The sequence below is a fragment of the Microcebus murinus genome, chromosome 19, assembly GCF_040939455.1.
Source record: "Microcebus murinus isolate Inina chromosome 19, M.murinus_Inina_mat1.0, whole genome shotgun sequence".
Lineage (NCBI taxonomy): Eukaryota > Metazoa > Chordata > Mammalia > Primates > Cheirogaleidae > Microcebus > Microcebus murinus.
Genome location: NC_134122.1, coordinates 29,696,781 through 29,712,291, shown reverse-complemented (window position 1 = coordinate 29,712,291; position 15,511 = coordinate 29,696,781). Strand labels below are relative to the sequence as shown.

The window sequence follows — 15,511 nt, the reverse complement described above, 5'->3', positions numbered from 1 at the left end:
TTTTCTTTATTGTGGCAAAACAATCATTTACACAGACGTGAGATATTTTTCATAGGTTGTTTATGTCTAAACAAAATAAATAAAAATATACTTGTCTTCAACGTTTAATTCAAAGAAACAGAAGCTGCCAACCCTTCCCTGACTAGGTCACGGGAATGGTACCGGGCCCGTGAAAATCCCTGAGCACACATCAACAGAGAAGGAATCTTCATTTTTCTTCACTTTCCCCACAGTTGACAGCTTCGCAAATGGTCATCTTCAAAAGCACATGTAACTGTGGCTGAACGAGCCTATCTCAAGAATAAGCTTGAAAACACTCCACTAATAACACATGTTTTAAGATGCAGAGCTGCAAAAGAACATCTCTGTGCGTGTTGCTGGCACCGTGAACTCCTCCCCGGAGAAGGCTAATTTGAACGCGCACCCGCGTACAGAACGGGTTCCTGGCACTTTGATTATGTGAACACATCTGACCCCAGGGAAATAGGCTGAGACCAGCCCCATATTTCAGACAAACCAAACAGCCAATAGACAGTAATGGCTTTAAGCTACTGATGACCTGGGCCAAAAATGAAGACGCACTTAATCTTCTGAAGGAAACTGTCAATGTGGGGAGGCCCCGAGCCGACCTTTCCCTCGATCTTAATCACAGCCACCTATGATAACAGAGTGGGGTTTATTTTTATGCCTCGCTCCAGACGACAATGATCAATCCTTCAATTTTGACTATTTTGTGTCCACACAATGAACCAGAGTAAGTTAAGTCCGTGTAGTTTTCATGGATCCCTCGAGCCACGCAGGGAATGAAATTCGCCTAAGAATGAGACCTAAAATAATCCCGTCAAAACTCTAAAACACCTCATAAAGCCCCTGCAAATCTGCATAGTCAATGAAATTCCAATAAAAGTCCATTTAAAATTTCTATTTGAAAAATACGAATTTTTTTTTAATGGATTCTAAGAACCATATGTTAGGATAAAGCACTGAGCACGGTCTAGACAATGTCGCAGAGCAGTGAGGACAGCGCCTTTCCTCCCAGACACCAAGACTTGCTAACGGCACAGTAACGACACAGTAAGAATTATCGACACAGGGTGGGGCCGGGACAGACAACGGGGACAGGCCAGAGAGCATGTACCTGGCGGGGCTGCTGAGGGCAGCTGGCTAGGGAAAGGTGTTCTGACACGGAGGAGGGGCTCCCAAGGGAAAAAATAAAATGAGTCCCCAGCCACAAGAAAGCACTCCAGGCCTGCAGGGAAAAGCAAAACCAAAAACCTGCTGCAAGGAAACACAGGAGAGTCTTTACAACATCAGCGTGGGAAAGAGTTCCAAGTAAGATACAAAAACCCCATAAACCTTAGAGGGAGAAATGGGGAGAAACTCACCTGCATGAAAATGAACACCTTCTACATGACAAATGGCACCATAAACACAGAGAAAAGAGAAGCTATGGCCTGGGAGGAGGTATCAGCAACATAAACACTCAACAAAGGATTCAGATTCAGAATAGTAAAATTTCCTACTAATTGGCAAGAAAACAGCAAATAGCCCAGTAGGAAATGGGAGAATGATACCATCTGGGAAGACACAAAAGAGGACATGGTATACAGGCCGGTCATGGTACAAAAAGACGTTTACCTACATTAAAAATAAGGAAATACAAAGTAAACAAAGTACCACTGCACATTCGTCGAATGAGCAAAAATCGGCTAACACCGCGTGTCAGTACAGGTGCTGGGAGCTGGCCAGAGGGATAACAGCATTCGACTGCCTGGCGAGCAACTACCTGGCCACACTTGGCCAAGGTGACGAGGGCACACCCTGTAACCAGTGATCGTACTTCCGAGAGTGGCTCAAGGGGAGGCTGCGGTGGCTGTACCTTCTGGGTCCACCTGCGTGACCACCCCTCGGACAAGCAATTCTGGGAAGAAATGTGTGCAGAGTCAGTTTGATGTGAAACTTTCTTAGAGCAGAAGTGTAACCCGTACCTTACGAACGCGGTGTTCTCATCCCACAGCGTGGCAGCTGCTGTGGGAAATGTCAGGAGCTGAGCGTGCCCCAACCCCTGCCCCCACCAGGCGTCCCCAGCAAGAGTTGAGCTGTCACAGAGCTGTCAAATCTGGGACACTTTGTCACAGGCCGCTTTGTAGCAGGCCCTCTTTGAAAGCATCCCAAGTGCAGAGTCAGTGAAAGGGTCACACCAGGGCTCCAACAGGCCTTCTGAGCTAAAAATGGTGACCTCTCGAATGTGAAGTAGGGAACCACCACGAGGGGGGTCCTGAAGCTAGAAACTGCCTCCAGATGCAAATGACCCACTTGAGAAGCAGTTCAATCTCTCTCCCCTAAACACACGGGAAACACTGTCTGCCGGCAAGCCAGGCACGGAAGGTAGCTGCGGGGGCTCTGGGGACACTCCCCAGGGACCTGGTCTGGCACAGACCTGCCATCAGTCTGCCTGGATTCAGAACCTCCAGCCAGCTATGCCAGGTGACTTACTCCTCCTCTCTGGGCCTCAGTTTTTCCCTCTTTGAAACAGATAAGCATCCTGTGAAAGCTAAATCAGTCAATGCATTTAAAGTGTTTAGAATGGTGCTTGGTACATAGTAAGTGTTCAATAAATGCCAGCTGTTGTTAAAAGCTACTATTACTGTACCCCTCAAGTTACCAGAGCTCTTAAAACGAAGGCTGCCCGGTGCACCCCACTTGGCATGCGGTGGGATTGCCATGCATACCTGCTACACACAGGAATGAATTCTGGGTAGGAAAACCTCACTCTCAGGTAGGCAATGCCTACCAAGAAGAAAGGGCTGTGTCCGAGTCTGGGCCCACAGGGAGCAAACAGAAACAAAGGAACCTTCGGAAGCAGGAGGAGGCCTTGCTCCAGAGGCCTGTGCGGTTCTCTGCCACAACGAACGTTGCCTACACTTCCTTTCTTGGGGCAAACAGCAGAGGTGGCGTGGCCTGCTCAGATCTCCAGCTGGTGACAGAGTCAGAATGAGCACCTAAGTGTCCTGAGTCCCAAGTAAATGCTCCTTCAGCTACACCGACTAGACTGCAGTGTCTTCCTGTTAAAATACTGAGCCGCAAACAAAATTACTACACTCTGCACAACAGGCTAGAAATGCTCCCTGTAAACTTACTTTTTATGCAACTCACACTTGCAAGTTAAAACCGAGAGCCGACATTAGTCAGCAATCAATGGTCAGGGATTAGCCCACCCAACGCCACCCCTGGCCAAAGCACGAAAACCCCAGACAGCAGCTCTCAGAGTCGGTGGGACTCGGCATCCCACTGCCTTTCTCCACTGACACAATCTCAAACGGAAGGGAAGATCTTCCTGTGCTTTGGTTTATAGTCAATTCCTTAAGTTAAGAAGCATTCTCAGGCAAGTGTCAAATTTTAGCCTGCAGCTGACTGCTCCTCCCTGGGTGTGCCCCCACAAAATGCACCCCCAAGCACCCTATTAAATGAGTATACCACTTAGAAGCAATCCTCCAAGCACTTTTTTTTAAAAAAAACAGAAGAAGAGTCGCTTACAATTAAGTGACTAGAAATTTGACTTCTGGATCCTTACAGTTTGCTCTGTGGTTATGGTCCCATTCTTGGGGCCTGTCCGCCTGGGTAAATCCTGGCAGGCAGGGGGGCTTACGGCAGTGGTGATACCCACCTCCCTCAGGTGACTCCAAGGAGCAGAGAAAGGGCAGTGATGCACTTAGCATAATGCTTGGCTACTACTAAGGACTCAAAAAATAATAATAGTTCACCATGATTTTAACCACATCTCACAGCTTTCACGTTTAGCCATTATACCTTAAAAATTGTGCTCAACAAGGATATTTATTGAAAAAAGGCAGGGAGCTCTTTTCTCTACCCACATTATTACTGAATCCTAGACAGAAAGATGTTCTCCATTCCAAATGCATTTCAGGTGAGATTATTGACCAAAACGGCAAGTTATGAGCTACTCTCAAAGAACAGCTTCCTAGAAGAGCGCCCAGCGGCGAATATCTCCACTCTATGAAGGTAAAACTAGTGCAAGGGGAGAGGAAAACATCTGGCAACATATGCAAAAGAAAATATTATATTTTACCAAATCTATTCAAATCTGCAGTAGAAACTAGGGTACACCCTATGCTTAAGTGTTTTTTTTATTATTATTATTTTAGTGTTCATTTACAGCTTTAAAACCCACTCCTAAACACAATTTCTCCTTTTAAAAGAGTATTATTTTAATGATGCACACACGCCACCTCATCTATTGAACTTCTACCACTTGCCAGGGCTGCTCCAGATATTCTACTGCAGCTCGTCTGAGCAGTAACAACTGCAAGGTCACTGTCACCACTCCCATATTTTGGCTGAGAGAATGGAGGCTCAGAGGTGATATAACTCAGCCTGGTTTCAACTAAAACTCCACACATGAATCCAATGACAGACTTTTCCTTTTGACAGTTATTAAACTCTCAGTTAATTTGTCTGCTATCCTTAAAATAGCCCTTTACAAACGGCTGGGCACACGGAGGCGGCCACGCAAGGCTCAGGAAGGAAAAGGAATGCTGGCCCTGCTGGCATTTCCGGGAGCGAGGCTGCACTGTCCGTCTGTCCTGAGATGCTCCCGGGACGAGCGTGCGTCTGGTGTGGCCTTCTGATGCCACGCAGCTGCCCCTGGGCCGAGCCCCACTCACAGCTCGGACTGCTGCCAGTGACACAGAACAGAGAACCTGAGAGGTTAACTCCTCACTGCCTACCTGAGAACTCACTTTACAAAATGAGGTCTCCCTCAAACTCTGGCATTCACTGACAGAACTTTCTAACGCCCAAATTAAATGGCATCCCTGGTCTTAGCGGGTAGAGACACAGAATCTGATGTCTAAAAGTAACTGAGTGCTAAGAGCCAACGAAGACGCTCAGGGCTTAGATGAAAGAAATTTGGGGGGCCCCAATGCTAAACTACCCGCCCAAATTCACCAACAGTTGTTTCAAAATCTCCACGAACGGCCCCGTGTGTGTGACAAAGAGAGTGCGGGAACCTGCTCTTGACTCCCTGAAGTGCCTTCCCCCATCCACGCTCTCAAGCTCACAGCCACCTGTCCTCTTTCGTCCTTATCACCACCTGAAGTCCTCTGCTGTCATCTGTTTGCCTGCCCCTGCTAGGACGGAGACTCTGTGAGAGCTGGAACCTTCTCTCTCTGTCCCTGACGTATCTCAGACTGTCCTGGTCCCCGTAAGGGGCTCCACGATACTTTGTAAGAAAGGAGGGGAACAGAAAAAGAGAGGAAGAAAAGTACATATTGAGCCACTACTAAAGTGCATTGGACATTTTAATTCATGTCACCCTCCTAGCAGCTGGGATATTACCAGTTTTTCTGCTGCCAAATAAGGGTCTAAGTCTCAGAACTGTTAGTGACCTTGCTCAAGGTCACTGCCTCTCACCACTAACTAGTTATGCAGCCCACTCCTGGCCTGAGACTAGACATTTGCCTTCTAGGACCCCTTGAAGCAGGCAGAATATTAGTTTTCCAGTTAAAGGCACTGAGGTGAAGTTTCTGTCCCAAGGCTGCTGAGGTCACTATATTGAGCAATGAAGCCACTTCTCCACTACCACACAATGCACCAAATGCGCCAGAGCCCAGGCTAATTCCTCTGCTCCACAGGCCTCCCCTGGTGTGCTATAGGGTCTTTCTGGAATGCAGCGGAAGAACGTGGCCACCAGCCATTCCTGACCTGGGGCCAAATTAGGCTGACGTGCATTCATTACTCAAGGCAGCTTTTCTTCCCTAGGGACCCAAAAGACATGAGAAGATAACTTCTTGGGTTGATAAACTGGCTTCAAGAGTTCTTTAATTGGTAACAGTTAAAAAGTTCACTTTTAATTTTTAAACTTTTTCTGGTTAAAGTCTTATTATAACTTAACAGTGGGTGACTCTAGAATGATTAAACACCCAAGTTGATTATTTGGGATTTATAATTTTGCCAAATACTGGAGTGGCCTTTTATAAACTAAGTCGCCACTGCAAAGATGAAAATTCACAAGATACTTTCATGTGGGGAGTTTCTTCAGAGGACTAAGAGAGGACAGCTGAATAAAAACCTGTTTTGGGACTTCCCACACCACCATGAAGAGAGGAATTTTTCAAAAAAAAAATAACAGCTTTATTGAAATATAATTTACATGCCATAAAACCCTTTTAAAGCATACAATTCAGTGGTATTTAGCACATTCACAAAGTTGTGCAACTATCACCACTGTTTGATTCCAGAACAATTTTTTTTTTTTCTGAGACAGGGTCTCACTTCTGTCAACCAGGCTGGAGTGTAGCGGCCTCATCCTAGCTTGCTGCGACCTCAAAATCTTGGGCTCAAGCGATCCTCCTGCTTCAGCCTCCCAAGTAGCTGGGCCTACAAGAACACAATACCACATCCGGCTAATTTTTCTACTTTTTGTAGAGACGGGGTCTTGCTATGCTGCCCAGGCTGGTTTCAAACTTCTGGCCTCAAGCTGTCTTCCCATCTCAGCCTCCCAAAGTGCTAGGATTACAGGCATGAGCCACCATGCCCGACCGCCTTTTATATCCCAAAAGGAAACCCCACACCCATCATCAGTCACTCCCCATTTCCCCTTCCCCAGCCACTGGCAACCACTAATTTACTTTCTGTCCCTATGGATTTGCTTGTTCCAGTCACTTCATATAAATGGAATCATGTGGCATTTGTGTCAGGTTTCTTCCACTCAGCACAATGTGCCCAAGGTCCACCCATGTTATACCATGTACCAAGTACTTTATTCCTGTTTCTGGCTGAATAGTATTCTATTGTATACTACTTTTTACAATCAGCTCATCCATTGATGGACATCAGGATTCCTTTTACTTTTGAGCTATTTTGAATAATTTCACAATGAACATTCATGTACAAGGTTTTGGGAGTTCATGTTTTCAGTTCTTGGGGTACACACCTAGGAGTGGAAGTGCTAGCCATATGGTAGCTCACAGCAACCTCAAACTCCTGGGCTCAAGCAATCCTCCTGCCTCGGCCTCCTGAGTAGCTGGGACTACAGGCATGTGCCACCACGCTCAGCTAATTTTTTCTATTTTTGGGTAGAGACCAGGTCTCCCTCTTGCTCACACTGGTCTCGGAACTCCTGACTTCAAGCCATCCTCCCACCTCAGTCTCCCAGAGTGTTAGGATTACAGGCGTGAGCCACCACACCTGGCCCACATTTAACTTTTTGAGGAACTGCCAAAGAAAGGCAATTCTTGAAATTTTTTTTTCAATTTTGCACAAAAAATTAAAATGAAACTGAATCATCAAATAACGTTTTATTTATCTGCCTGTTTGAGAAATAAATCTTATAGAGCGATGTAATTAATTTTTTAAAAAATTATTACGGAAAGAAAACTTTCTATGTGAAGGCTATAAATGCCATAGAACCTTTCAACTGCAGTCATCAGTTGCCATGGCGTTCAAGGCTCAGGGCTGAATATAAACAGGCAGAGACACAGCTCCTGCCCCGCAGGCCCTCAGGCTTTAGAAGTGGGACAAAGTACCTGTGCTGTGGATTCAGAGCTGCTGCAGCGAGATCCCCAAGTCCCCAAGATCTGCTGCCTGCTGTGCGGTGGGAGGTGTTCGCATCCCCAGTGTGTGACCACCCTGGGTCCCAAGTCTTTCCTCCCAGTTCAGAGACCTCCTTCTCCGTCACTGTCCTTCCTGCCAGGACGAGCCTGGTGTGTCCCCTTCTCTAAAGGCCGTGGTTTGTCAAATCAGTGCTGCATGCCTTTGATTACTCCAACTCAATGGGCCCAACATGACACAAGGAAAATGAAGCTGGGCGAAGTGGTTTTAGACTCTAAGGAAGACTTGAAACAAAATCTGTTGAAAACAAGGAGGTGAGAGTCCAGTGGCTACCGTGAACCTGTTGAGGAGTAGCTGACAAAGTCTGGACACTGTTTCAGGTTTAAAGGACACTGTTTCAGGGATCACACGTGACCTCACTGAATCCTCATACCAATTCCACAATGGGGTCATCCCGACTGCCCTCACCCTAGTTACCTGGGGATGCCCACCAGGCTCCCGCCAGGCCCCGGCGACGCCATCCGGGGGCAGCCTGCACACACGTGTCCGCTGGAGTCGCAACTTTATTTTTAAGTGACTCTCTCTTTCCAGGCTGAGTCACTCCTGCAGTGTCTATATAAAGGCTGCTGAGGCAGTGACTAAATGCATCTGGGCCCAGGCCACAACTATATATTACTACCCTCCGCCACCCCCACCCTTCTGACTCCCTTTCTCACAGGGAGTGAAAGTGAGGTGTCATGTTCGCGTCTTCCATTCTTTTGTCATCCTCACCTCCTCACCTCGGCAAGAAGGGAGCAGCTGAGGTGTCAGGGAGACGGTGTCAGGGAGATGGTGATTCGAGGACAGAAGAGACCCCGCCCCTCGTCCCACCGGTGGGAGCCCGGAGGGAGTTGACAAATCTCTCCAGGTCACATCAAAGACAGCTCCCGAGCCTGGTCTTTCACCAGCTACCCAGGAATGTAAAGATGGGAAGACACTCTAGGCCTGAGGTAGAAAAGGCAAATTAAGATGCCGGGAGACTCAGAACATGAAAGCCAGTTGTCGGCAGTTACGTGAGCAGCAGAGAGGGTGTCCCTTGTCACAAACAGGGCATGCTGAGTCAGCTGTCTCGGCCTAGGTGGCTGCTCCTGGCATCACGCCCAAGACCCCTCCCTGGGGCAAACAGCGAGTGAGGAAGAGGCGGCTGATCCCCAGTCCTGACCACAGGGAACTGGGCCCCCAACGGTCGGGGCCAGAGACAGGGGAGAGATGTCACAGCACTGAGCAGGACAGACGCAGAAAGCAGACACAGACTGCTAGCACGGTGGACCAGGCGTCATTAGGATTAATGCTCCCGAGATCCAGAAATGTTTAGGCAAAAATATGTCAGGGGGAACAGTGACCAACGAGAGCCCTTTAGCTGCAGTTCAGCTTGCCATATAGAGCGAAGGGCCCAATTAACCTAACAAAATCCTCCACGCCAACCCAGAAACATTCTGGGGTAGGACTGGGCCCGCTGAAGTGACACGGATGAGCCCTGAGCCTGGTTTATGATAAAATCACTGCATCTCAGGAATGCAGTTCTCCTCCTTTCTTGCCCGCATAAAGGATGGCTCTTCCCCAACTGAAAAGCAGCAGAACAAAACATAACTTCCCCTGTGCTCTTCCTAGAAGCAAGTCCGACACTGCAGACCACCTTCCTAACAGTCAAGCGTCACATTAAGTGGCACAGTCCTGAAGCAAGGCCTCTGCTGCCAGTTCCTCCAGGGAGGACCCCACACGGGCTTACTCACTCCATCCCGGGCCCCTGAACACCCCAGGGCAGGGCCAGTGAGCTGGGACTGCAAGTGACAGGCAGTGCATTCCTGCAACCTCCCGTGACCTCACCTGGGGCCCTGGCTTTACAAAGTGCATCTGGGTTAGCTCTGGCCGCCCGCTGTCAGGGAGCCCATTAAGGCACAGGCTCAGGAGCCAGACTGCACGGGTTCATGTCCCGGCTTGGCCAAGAAGTAGCTGTGGGATCCTCAGACAAATGTTTGCACCAGGAGCAAACTTAAAATTTAACTGAGCAGAAGAGCAATTTCCAGGCAGAATCACGAAGCCCTGAAGTGATCCTTCTCACAGCGCCCCATCAGAAATAACTCAGTTTCCAGGCGCTTGTGGCCTCGCCCATCCCCAGGCACCTGGGGCCAGAAAAGACCTCTGGGATCGCACATAGGAGATCAAGAGTTCAACCTATGATCAAAGCAACAGAAAAGGAAAGGGTGAATGAGAAGGCTAAGAGACATCTCTGGGGGTTGTGGGAGACAGGCTTTTGGCCTCCACCATACACACAGCTCTACCACCACCAGGCTTCCAGAAAGCTGCCACCAGCCTGTGGAGCCCCATGTGACCCTCCATGCATCTGCTAGTCTCCGGCACCCAGCCCAGGGCCAGGGCACAGCTGGTCCCTGCTCAGCACCAGCCACCTCCCTCTTTGATCCCCTCCTGTCCTGGGGCACAAGGAGGAGGAGGAGGAGAAGGGAGGAGACCCACGTGGTGCTCCTGGAGTGGCAAACTGAAATCACACTGTGGGCCCAGGGAAATGTGTCCCAAACCAGGGGCACATGATGCATGCTGAAAGGTCTGCCAGTAAGTGTGTGCAAACATGTGCATTTCTCAGGGGAGTGGGTTTTTAACATTCACCGATATTTTAAAGGTTAATAACCAAAGCTCAGAAAACAGGACTGTTTATCTACAATAAGGGTCACGGAGCCATATCTGGCTTATCCAGACAACTTTTATCACCATCACCATAAGAGGGCTTTTGTGGGGAAAGTCTATGGCAAGAAGATTCCAGGCATATTATCCCAGCACTTGACATGCTATATGATTGCATTCTTTTTGCTTGGTAAGAAAGATAAGAAACTTTTTAAGAACAGTGATAGAGTTTTGCCCCCAGAATCAAACCGTCTACAACATAGAAGGTGTTCAATAAATATTTGTAAAATGATTAAGTCTTATTACAAACCAACTTTTGAAACACTTTAAGCCAAAAACTACCTATAGCTGTTCCTGTTTTTTAAAAAGTTCCCCAAGCTAGCTTTGAGGCGCAGGAATCAACTGCATCTAATATGTTACCTAATGAGTGCTCCAAGCTAACACGAACTACAACACAGACTGGATTGGACACTAGGTGCCAGGCCTCTGTGGAGCCCTTCACATGCGTGCGCATACATGCACACACGCATGCACACACAGCAGCCCTGTGAGCTGGGCCCTGTCATTGCTTTTTTTAAAGATGATGAAACTAAGACTTTGGGAGGTAAGTAATTTGCCCAAATACACATGGCCGGAAAGTCACCTGCAGTAATAACCATGGAAAGAAGACGCCCTAGAAATATCCACTGCCTACTAAGTTCAACCGCTGATTCTTAGTTCAATAGGGAGTGGATGTTCAGTTAGAATATTTAAAAACACTTTTCTGGCCGGGCGCTGTGGCTCACGCCTGTAATCCTAGCTCTTGGGAGGCCGAGGCGGGCGGATTGCTCAAGGTCAGGAGTTCAAAACCAGCCTGAGCAAGAGCGAGACCCCGTCTCTACTATAAATAGAAAGAAATTAATTGGCCAACTGATATATATATAAAAAAAAAAATTAGCCGGGCATGGTGGCACATGCCTGTAGTCCCAGCTACTCGGGAGGCTGAGGCAGGAGGATTGCTTGAGCCCAGGAGTTTGAGGTTGCTGTGAGCTAGGCTGACGCCACGGCACTCACTCTAGCCTGGACAACAAAGTGAGACTCTGTCTCAAAAAAATAAAAAAAATAAAAAATAAAAAAAAATAAAAACACTTTTCTTTCTCAAAGGACTCTTGATTGACTCAAACAAAATGTATAGAATTTTATTCATAGGATAACTGCAATCTCCTTCAAATTAACTACAACTTTGGATCAAAAAGACATAAGCAGCTGGGCACAGGGGCTCACACCTGTAATCTCAGCATTTTAGAAGACTGAGGTGGGATGATCGCTTGAGCCCAGGAGTTCGAGGCTGCAGAAAGCTATGATCAGGCCACTGCACTCCAGCATGGGCAACAGAGCAAGCCCCTGTCTCTCAAAATAATAATACCAAGGGACTACACCTGCATTCATCTAACGACACTGACATTGAAACTTTAAAAAATTCATTCTAAACAAAAAGCATTCAAGGCTTCTAGCCACCTTGGTGCCCACCTGCCCACCAGCACCCCTGCCCGGCCGTCCCAGACACCTCCTGTCACAGCCCAACTTTCTTTCCCAGTCGCTGCTGGGAAGGGCTAGTCCAGCAGAATATGAACTCCCTGATGGGAGACTAAACCTTACTCACCTCTGAATTCTCTCGGGTGGTGTCTAATCCTACATGTTAGACATGTCAGACACTCAAGAGACACTAGGAGGAAATTTTCTCCCTTCTCAGAACAAACAGGGACTTGGGTATTTTCATCAGGAACCGACACACTTGGTGTGATGCCAGCAAGAACACCGCCGGCCCTGGCTCCACCACACGTGAGGCCTCGAGGATCCTGGGCCTTGTCCCTAAGGAACAGGAGGTCTTCCCTGCCGACAAGCCAGGTTTTTTTACCCTGCAGAACGAAGCTCTGGGCGACTTTCATTTTCACATGTGCAATTTCTAGAAGTGTTACCTCCACAGTGAGTGTTAATCTGCTTCTTGGTTATGTAATAACCTGTGCAGTGGCACAGCCAGAGGAAGTGACCAAGGCTCCTCGAGACTGACACCCCAAACAAATGATGATTCAATACCCCCTCTTGGCCCAGGCCAGGCACTCACTTTGAGGCTCCACATGTGCTGTCAGAGCCCCCCACCTGCACGCATGTACTGTCAGAGACCTGCCCCACACATTCATGTACTGGCAGCTATATACGTGCACACACACACATACTGTCAGAGCCCTGCCCCCAACGTGCTGTCAGGAGACACACACACATACACAAACACACACACACACGTACTGTCAGAGCCCCGCCCCCAATGTGCTGTCAGGAGACACACACACACACACACACGCACGTACTGTCAGAGCCCTGCCCCCAATGTGCTGTCAGGAGACACACACACACATGCACACGCACGTACGTGCTGTCAGAGCCCCACACGCACCCCTGTGCATCCCAGAGGACTCTGCCTACAGCTACCAGCTCTCACCACCACTCTGACTTTAAGTGGCTTAAAAATATCTGGCAGGAGATTCTGGCCCGTAGAACAAGTGAACTGGGTCACTTTGGGGTCAGGCTTCCCACGGGGCCCCACAGAGATTTCCAGGATGATCCTCAGACAGGCGAGTGCAAGGGAAGCCCCACCCCCGGCCTCCCCAGACACTAGTGCCACAGGAAGACCCTCCTTACTGCCGCAAAAGAAGAGGAAGCAGGCACCAGCTGTGACCACCTGGCAGAAGTCAGGCCGGGAACAACCACGACGGCCCCCTCCCACCCCCTCCATCCCTTCAAGGTGGGGTTCTGGCCCCCACGGAAGACAATGTCTATTCAGGTACCCTGAAAAGAAATGCCCCAAATGCCATTTATCAACTAGGCTAACCTTCCATGAGCCTCTTCCGCTTACTGGGGTTAGAAGAAGATAAAAAGGCAAAGTTTGAGGCAAGGTTTTTTTGAGTAACTGATGTGGGATTCAACACGAGCTACATTAGCTGCCTGCTAGCTCCTGCAGGACAAGCCTGTTGGGTGCCGACAGAGGGACAGGCTCAATGCAGCTGGATCAACACCCACCAGCCCCGCTAGGGTCCAGGCAGCCGGAGGGGAGGACGATCCTCCTCCACAGGCACCACCATTCGCCGCTGAGGAGTCTGGGATTTCTGAGGCCTACTCGGGATGCCGTTCTCTGCTCCATCCCCGCCGACTTATGACAGATTGTATTTATTTGCTGCCTGTCGCCTCAAAAGGATGGCCTTGTTCTTCTTTAGGATTTTCTAGGGAAACCCCAGGACATCTGGTCACCAAGGAAAGGGCAGTGAGAACACAGGACAACGGCCACAGCTAGATATAGGAATAGCGCCAAGAGCGGATCGAGAGATGGGCAGGAAGCGGGTCAGCCTAGAGAAACAGAGGCAAGGCCGAGAGCTCAGGAAACCCCACAACTGGGCCCTCTGGGAAGGTCTGCTCTGCAGCAGCTGAGAGACAGGAGCAGAGGCTGCCGCTGGCTGCTGCCTCTACCCACCAGTCTGAACAGAGAGAACAGGGACTCACCCCCCCACCCCGACAGCGGCACAGGGAGCGGCAATGCCCGAGTGGCTGTGACTTCGAGCGGAGTTTCTGCTCTGAGCAGACGTGAAGACCCACACCCGGGGGCGGGCGGAGACGGAGGGTAAGCAGTGGTCTAAGACCTGAACCTCTTGGGTGTGTCTACTACTGGAACCTTCTTTCTTCCTACCCTGCTCTCTTCCAAAACACTTATTCTAAAAATAAGGGTTCATAACTTGTTTTCCAAAATGATTTAAGATAGTACTTCCTTCAACAACAAAGTTCCTTCAAAACATTTTAAATGGGTCTACTTTTAAAATTTTAATTCACACCTAATTTTTTTAAAAATATCATATTATACAAGTTAGGGGCATCTCTCCTAGAAAGTGGCTTTGCTTCCAGGCCTGTTCCTTTGTCCTACATGGAAGAACTGAGAGCTGTGGGAGGATAACCAAGGCCTGGGAGCCCTCCCATCGGAGGGGAAGTGCAGAGGCTGGGGTCCGAGCCAACGGCAAGGGAACCATCATGGCCCAACCGGCAGAAGATACCCCCCAGCCTACCCCCACCAAAGCAATGCCCAAGTCTGCTCATCCCTCTGTGACACTCTTACTTCTTTTTTATTTCTTACTATACACCTTGATAGAGACAGAAGGGGAAAAGGGACCTAGAAACAGATTAGGAAAATGTGGTCCCAGTGACTCTCAACATGGGCCCTCCTAATGCATACATGCAAGAAAAAAAAAGGAGCAGATGACAAGGACATTCCCAGTGCCCTTTACAGATTATCTGAAGAAACACAGAGGCATTTAAAAGGCCCTTGTAGACTCACTATCTGTCTTTAAGAAGTATTAGCAAGTGTCTACTCTCAGATATGTGCGGCCTCCAGACACACTCTGCCTGCCCCAGCACCAGGGAGGCGGGGAGGCAGGCCCCGAGGCCCCTCTGCCCCGCAGAGTCTTTGGTGGCATGCTACCCAACATGGGGACAGAGGCTGGGCTGGGCTCGAGGGTCTGAGACATCCACACACCTACCCACAAACTCTCACGTACCCAGCTTGTTCAGTATCTGCATTTGGAATTAGCTCGGCTTTATTTCCAGACAACCTATCAAGTGCCATGTCCCCACAGCCTGCGTGGTGGCATGAGCCTGCTGGGATGCGGCTGAGGACATCGGAGAAAAGAGCAGGCTGTTTGCCACATGTTTGATGAAATGAAATGCCTAGGACACGTTGTCTGAGTGTGCACCAGAATAATAAGACCCCTTCAAAGAGAGCTCGAGGGCAACCCCACCTCACCTCTGGAGTGTTCTTCTTGAACTCTCGGCTCTGCTCGATAAGCCGCTTTCTGGACTGCTCGCTTTCATCTTGCCGGTTCGCCAATACCGTTGCGGTGGCATCGAGTTCTCTCTGTGAGAAAAACAAAAAAGGAAAAGCAAGATTGTAATTGCGCCTCGTACCAGAGGAGATCATATTTGCATTTGACCAGAACGCTGGGGAGAGACCCCGGTGGCTCCAGGGATTTCTAACTCACTGGCAGAGGAGGGGCTGGGGGCAGCAGGAAGGGGGTGGACACAGTCCATCCAGCCCACGCGCACTGGTCTGAGACAGCCAGACTTGCCCCGCTTGGTGCGTCACGCACCTGCATGCACCCCCCACCCCCTGCATGACTCTACTCCTATAACAGAACACGCAGAAACATCTTCCTGCTAAACCCAGTCAGGCCAATGCACACCC

The 15,511-nt window shown here is 49.1% G+C and overlaps 1 protein-coding gene across 11 annotated transcripts in view; it reads right to left on the bottom strand.

The window, feature by feature from the left end:
* CUX1 (cut like homeobox 1) overlaps nucleotides 1-15,511 on the bottom strand; it is a 362,228-nt gene that overhangs the window by 266,672 nt on the left and 80,045 nt on the right. For all 11 annotated transcript variants that reach the window (XM_012758889.3, XM_012758893.3, XM_012758897.3 and 8 more), the window contains exon 2: nucleotides 15,074-15,184. In XM_012758889.3, coding sequence (XP_012614343.1) covers nucleotides 15,074-15,184 — 111 coding nt within the window. The remainder of the gene's footprint in view (nucleotides 1-15,073; nucleotides 15,185-15,511) is intronic.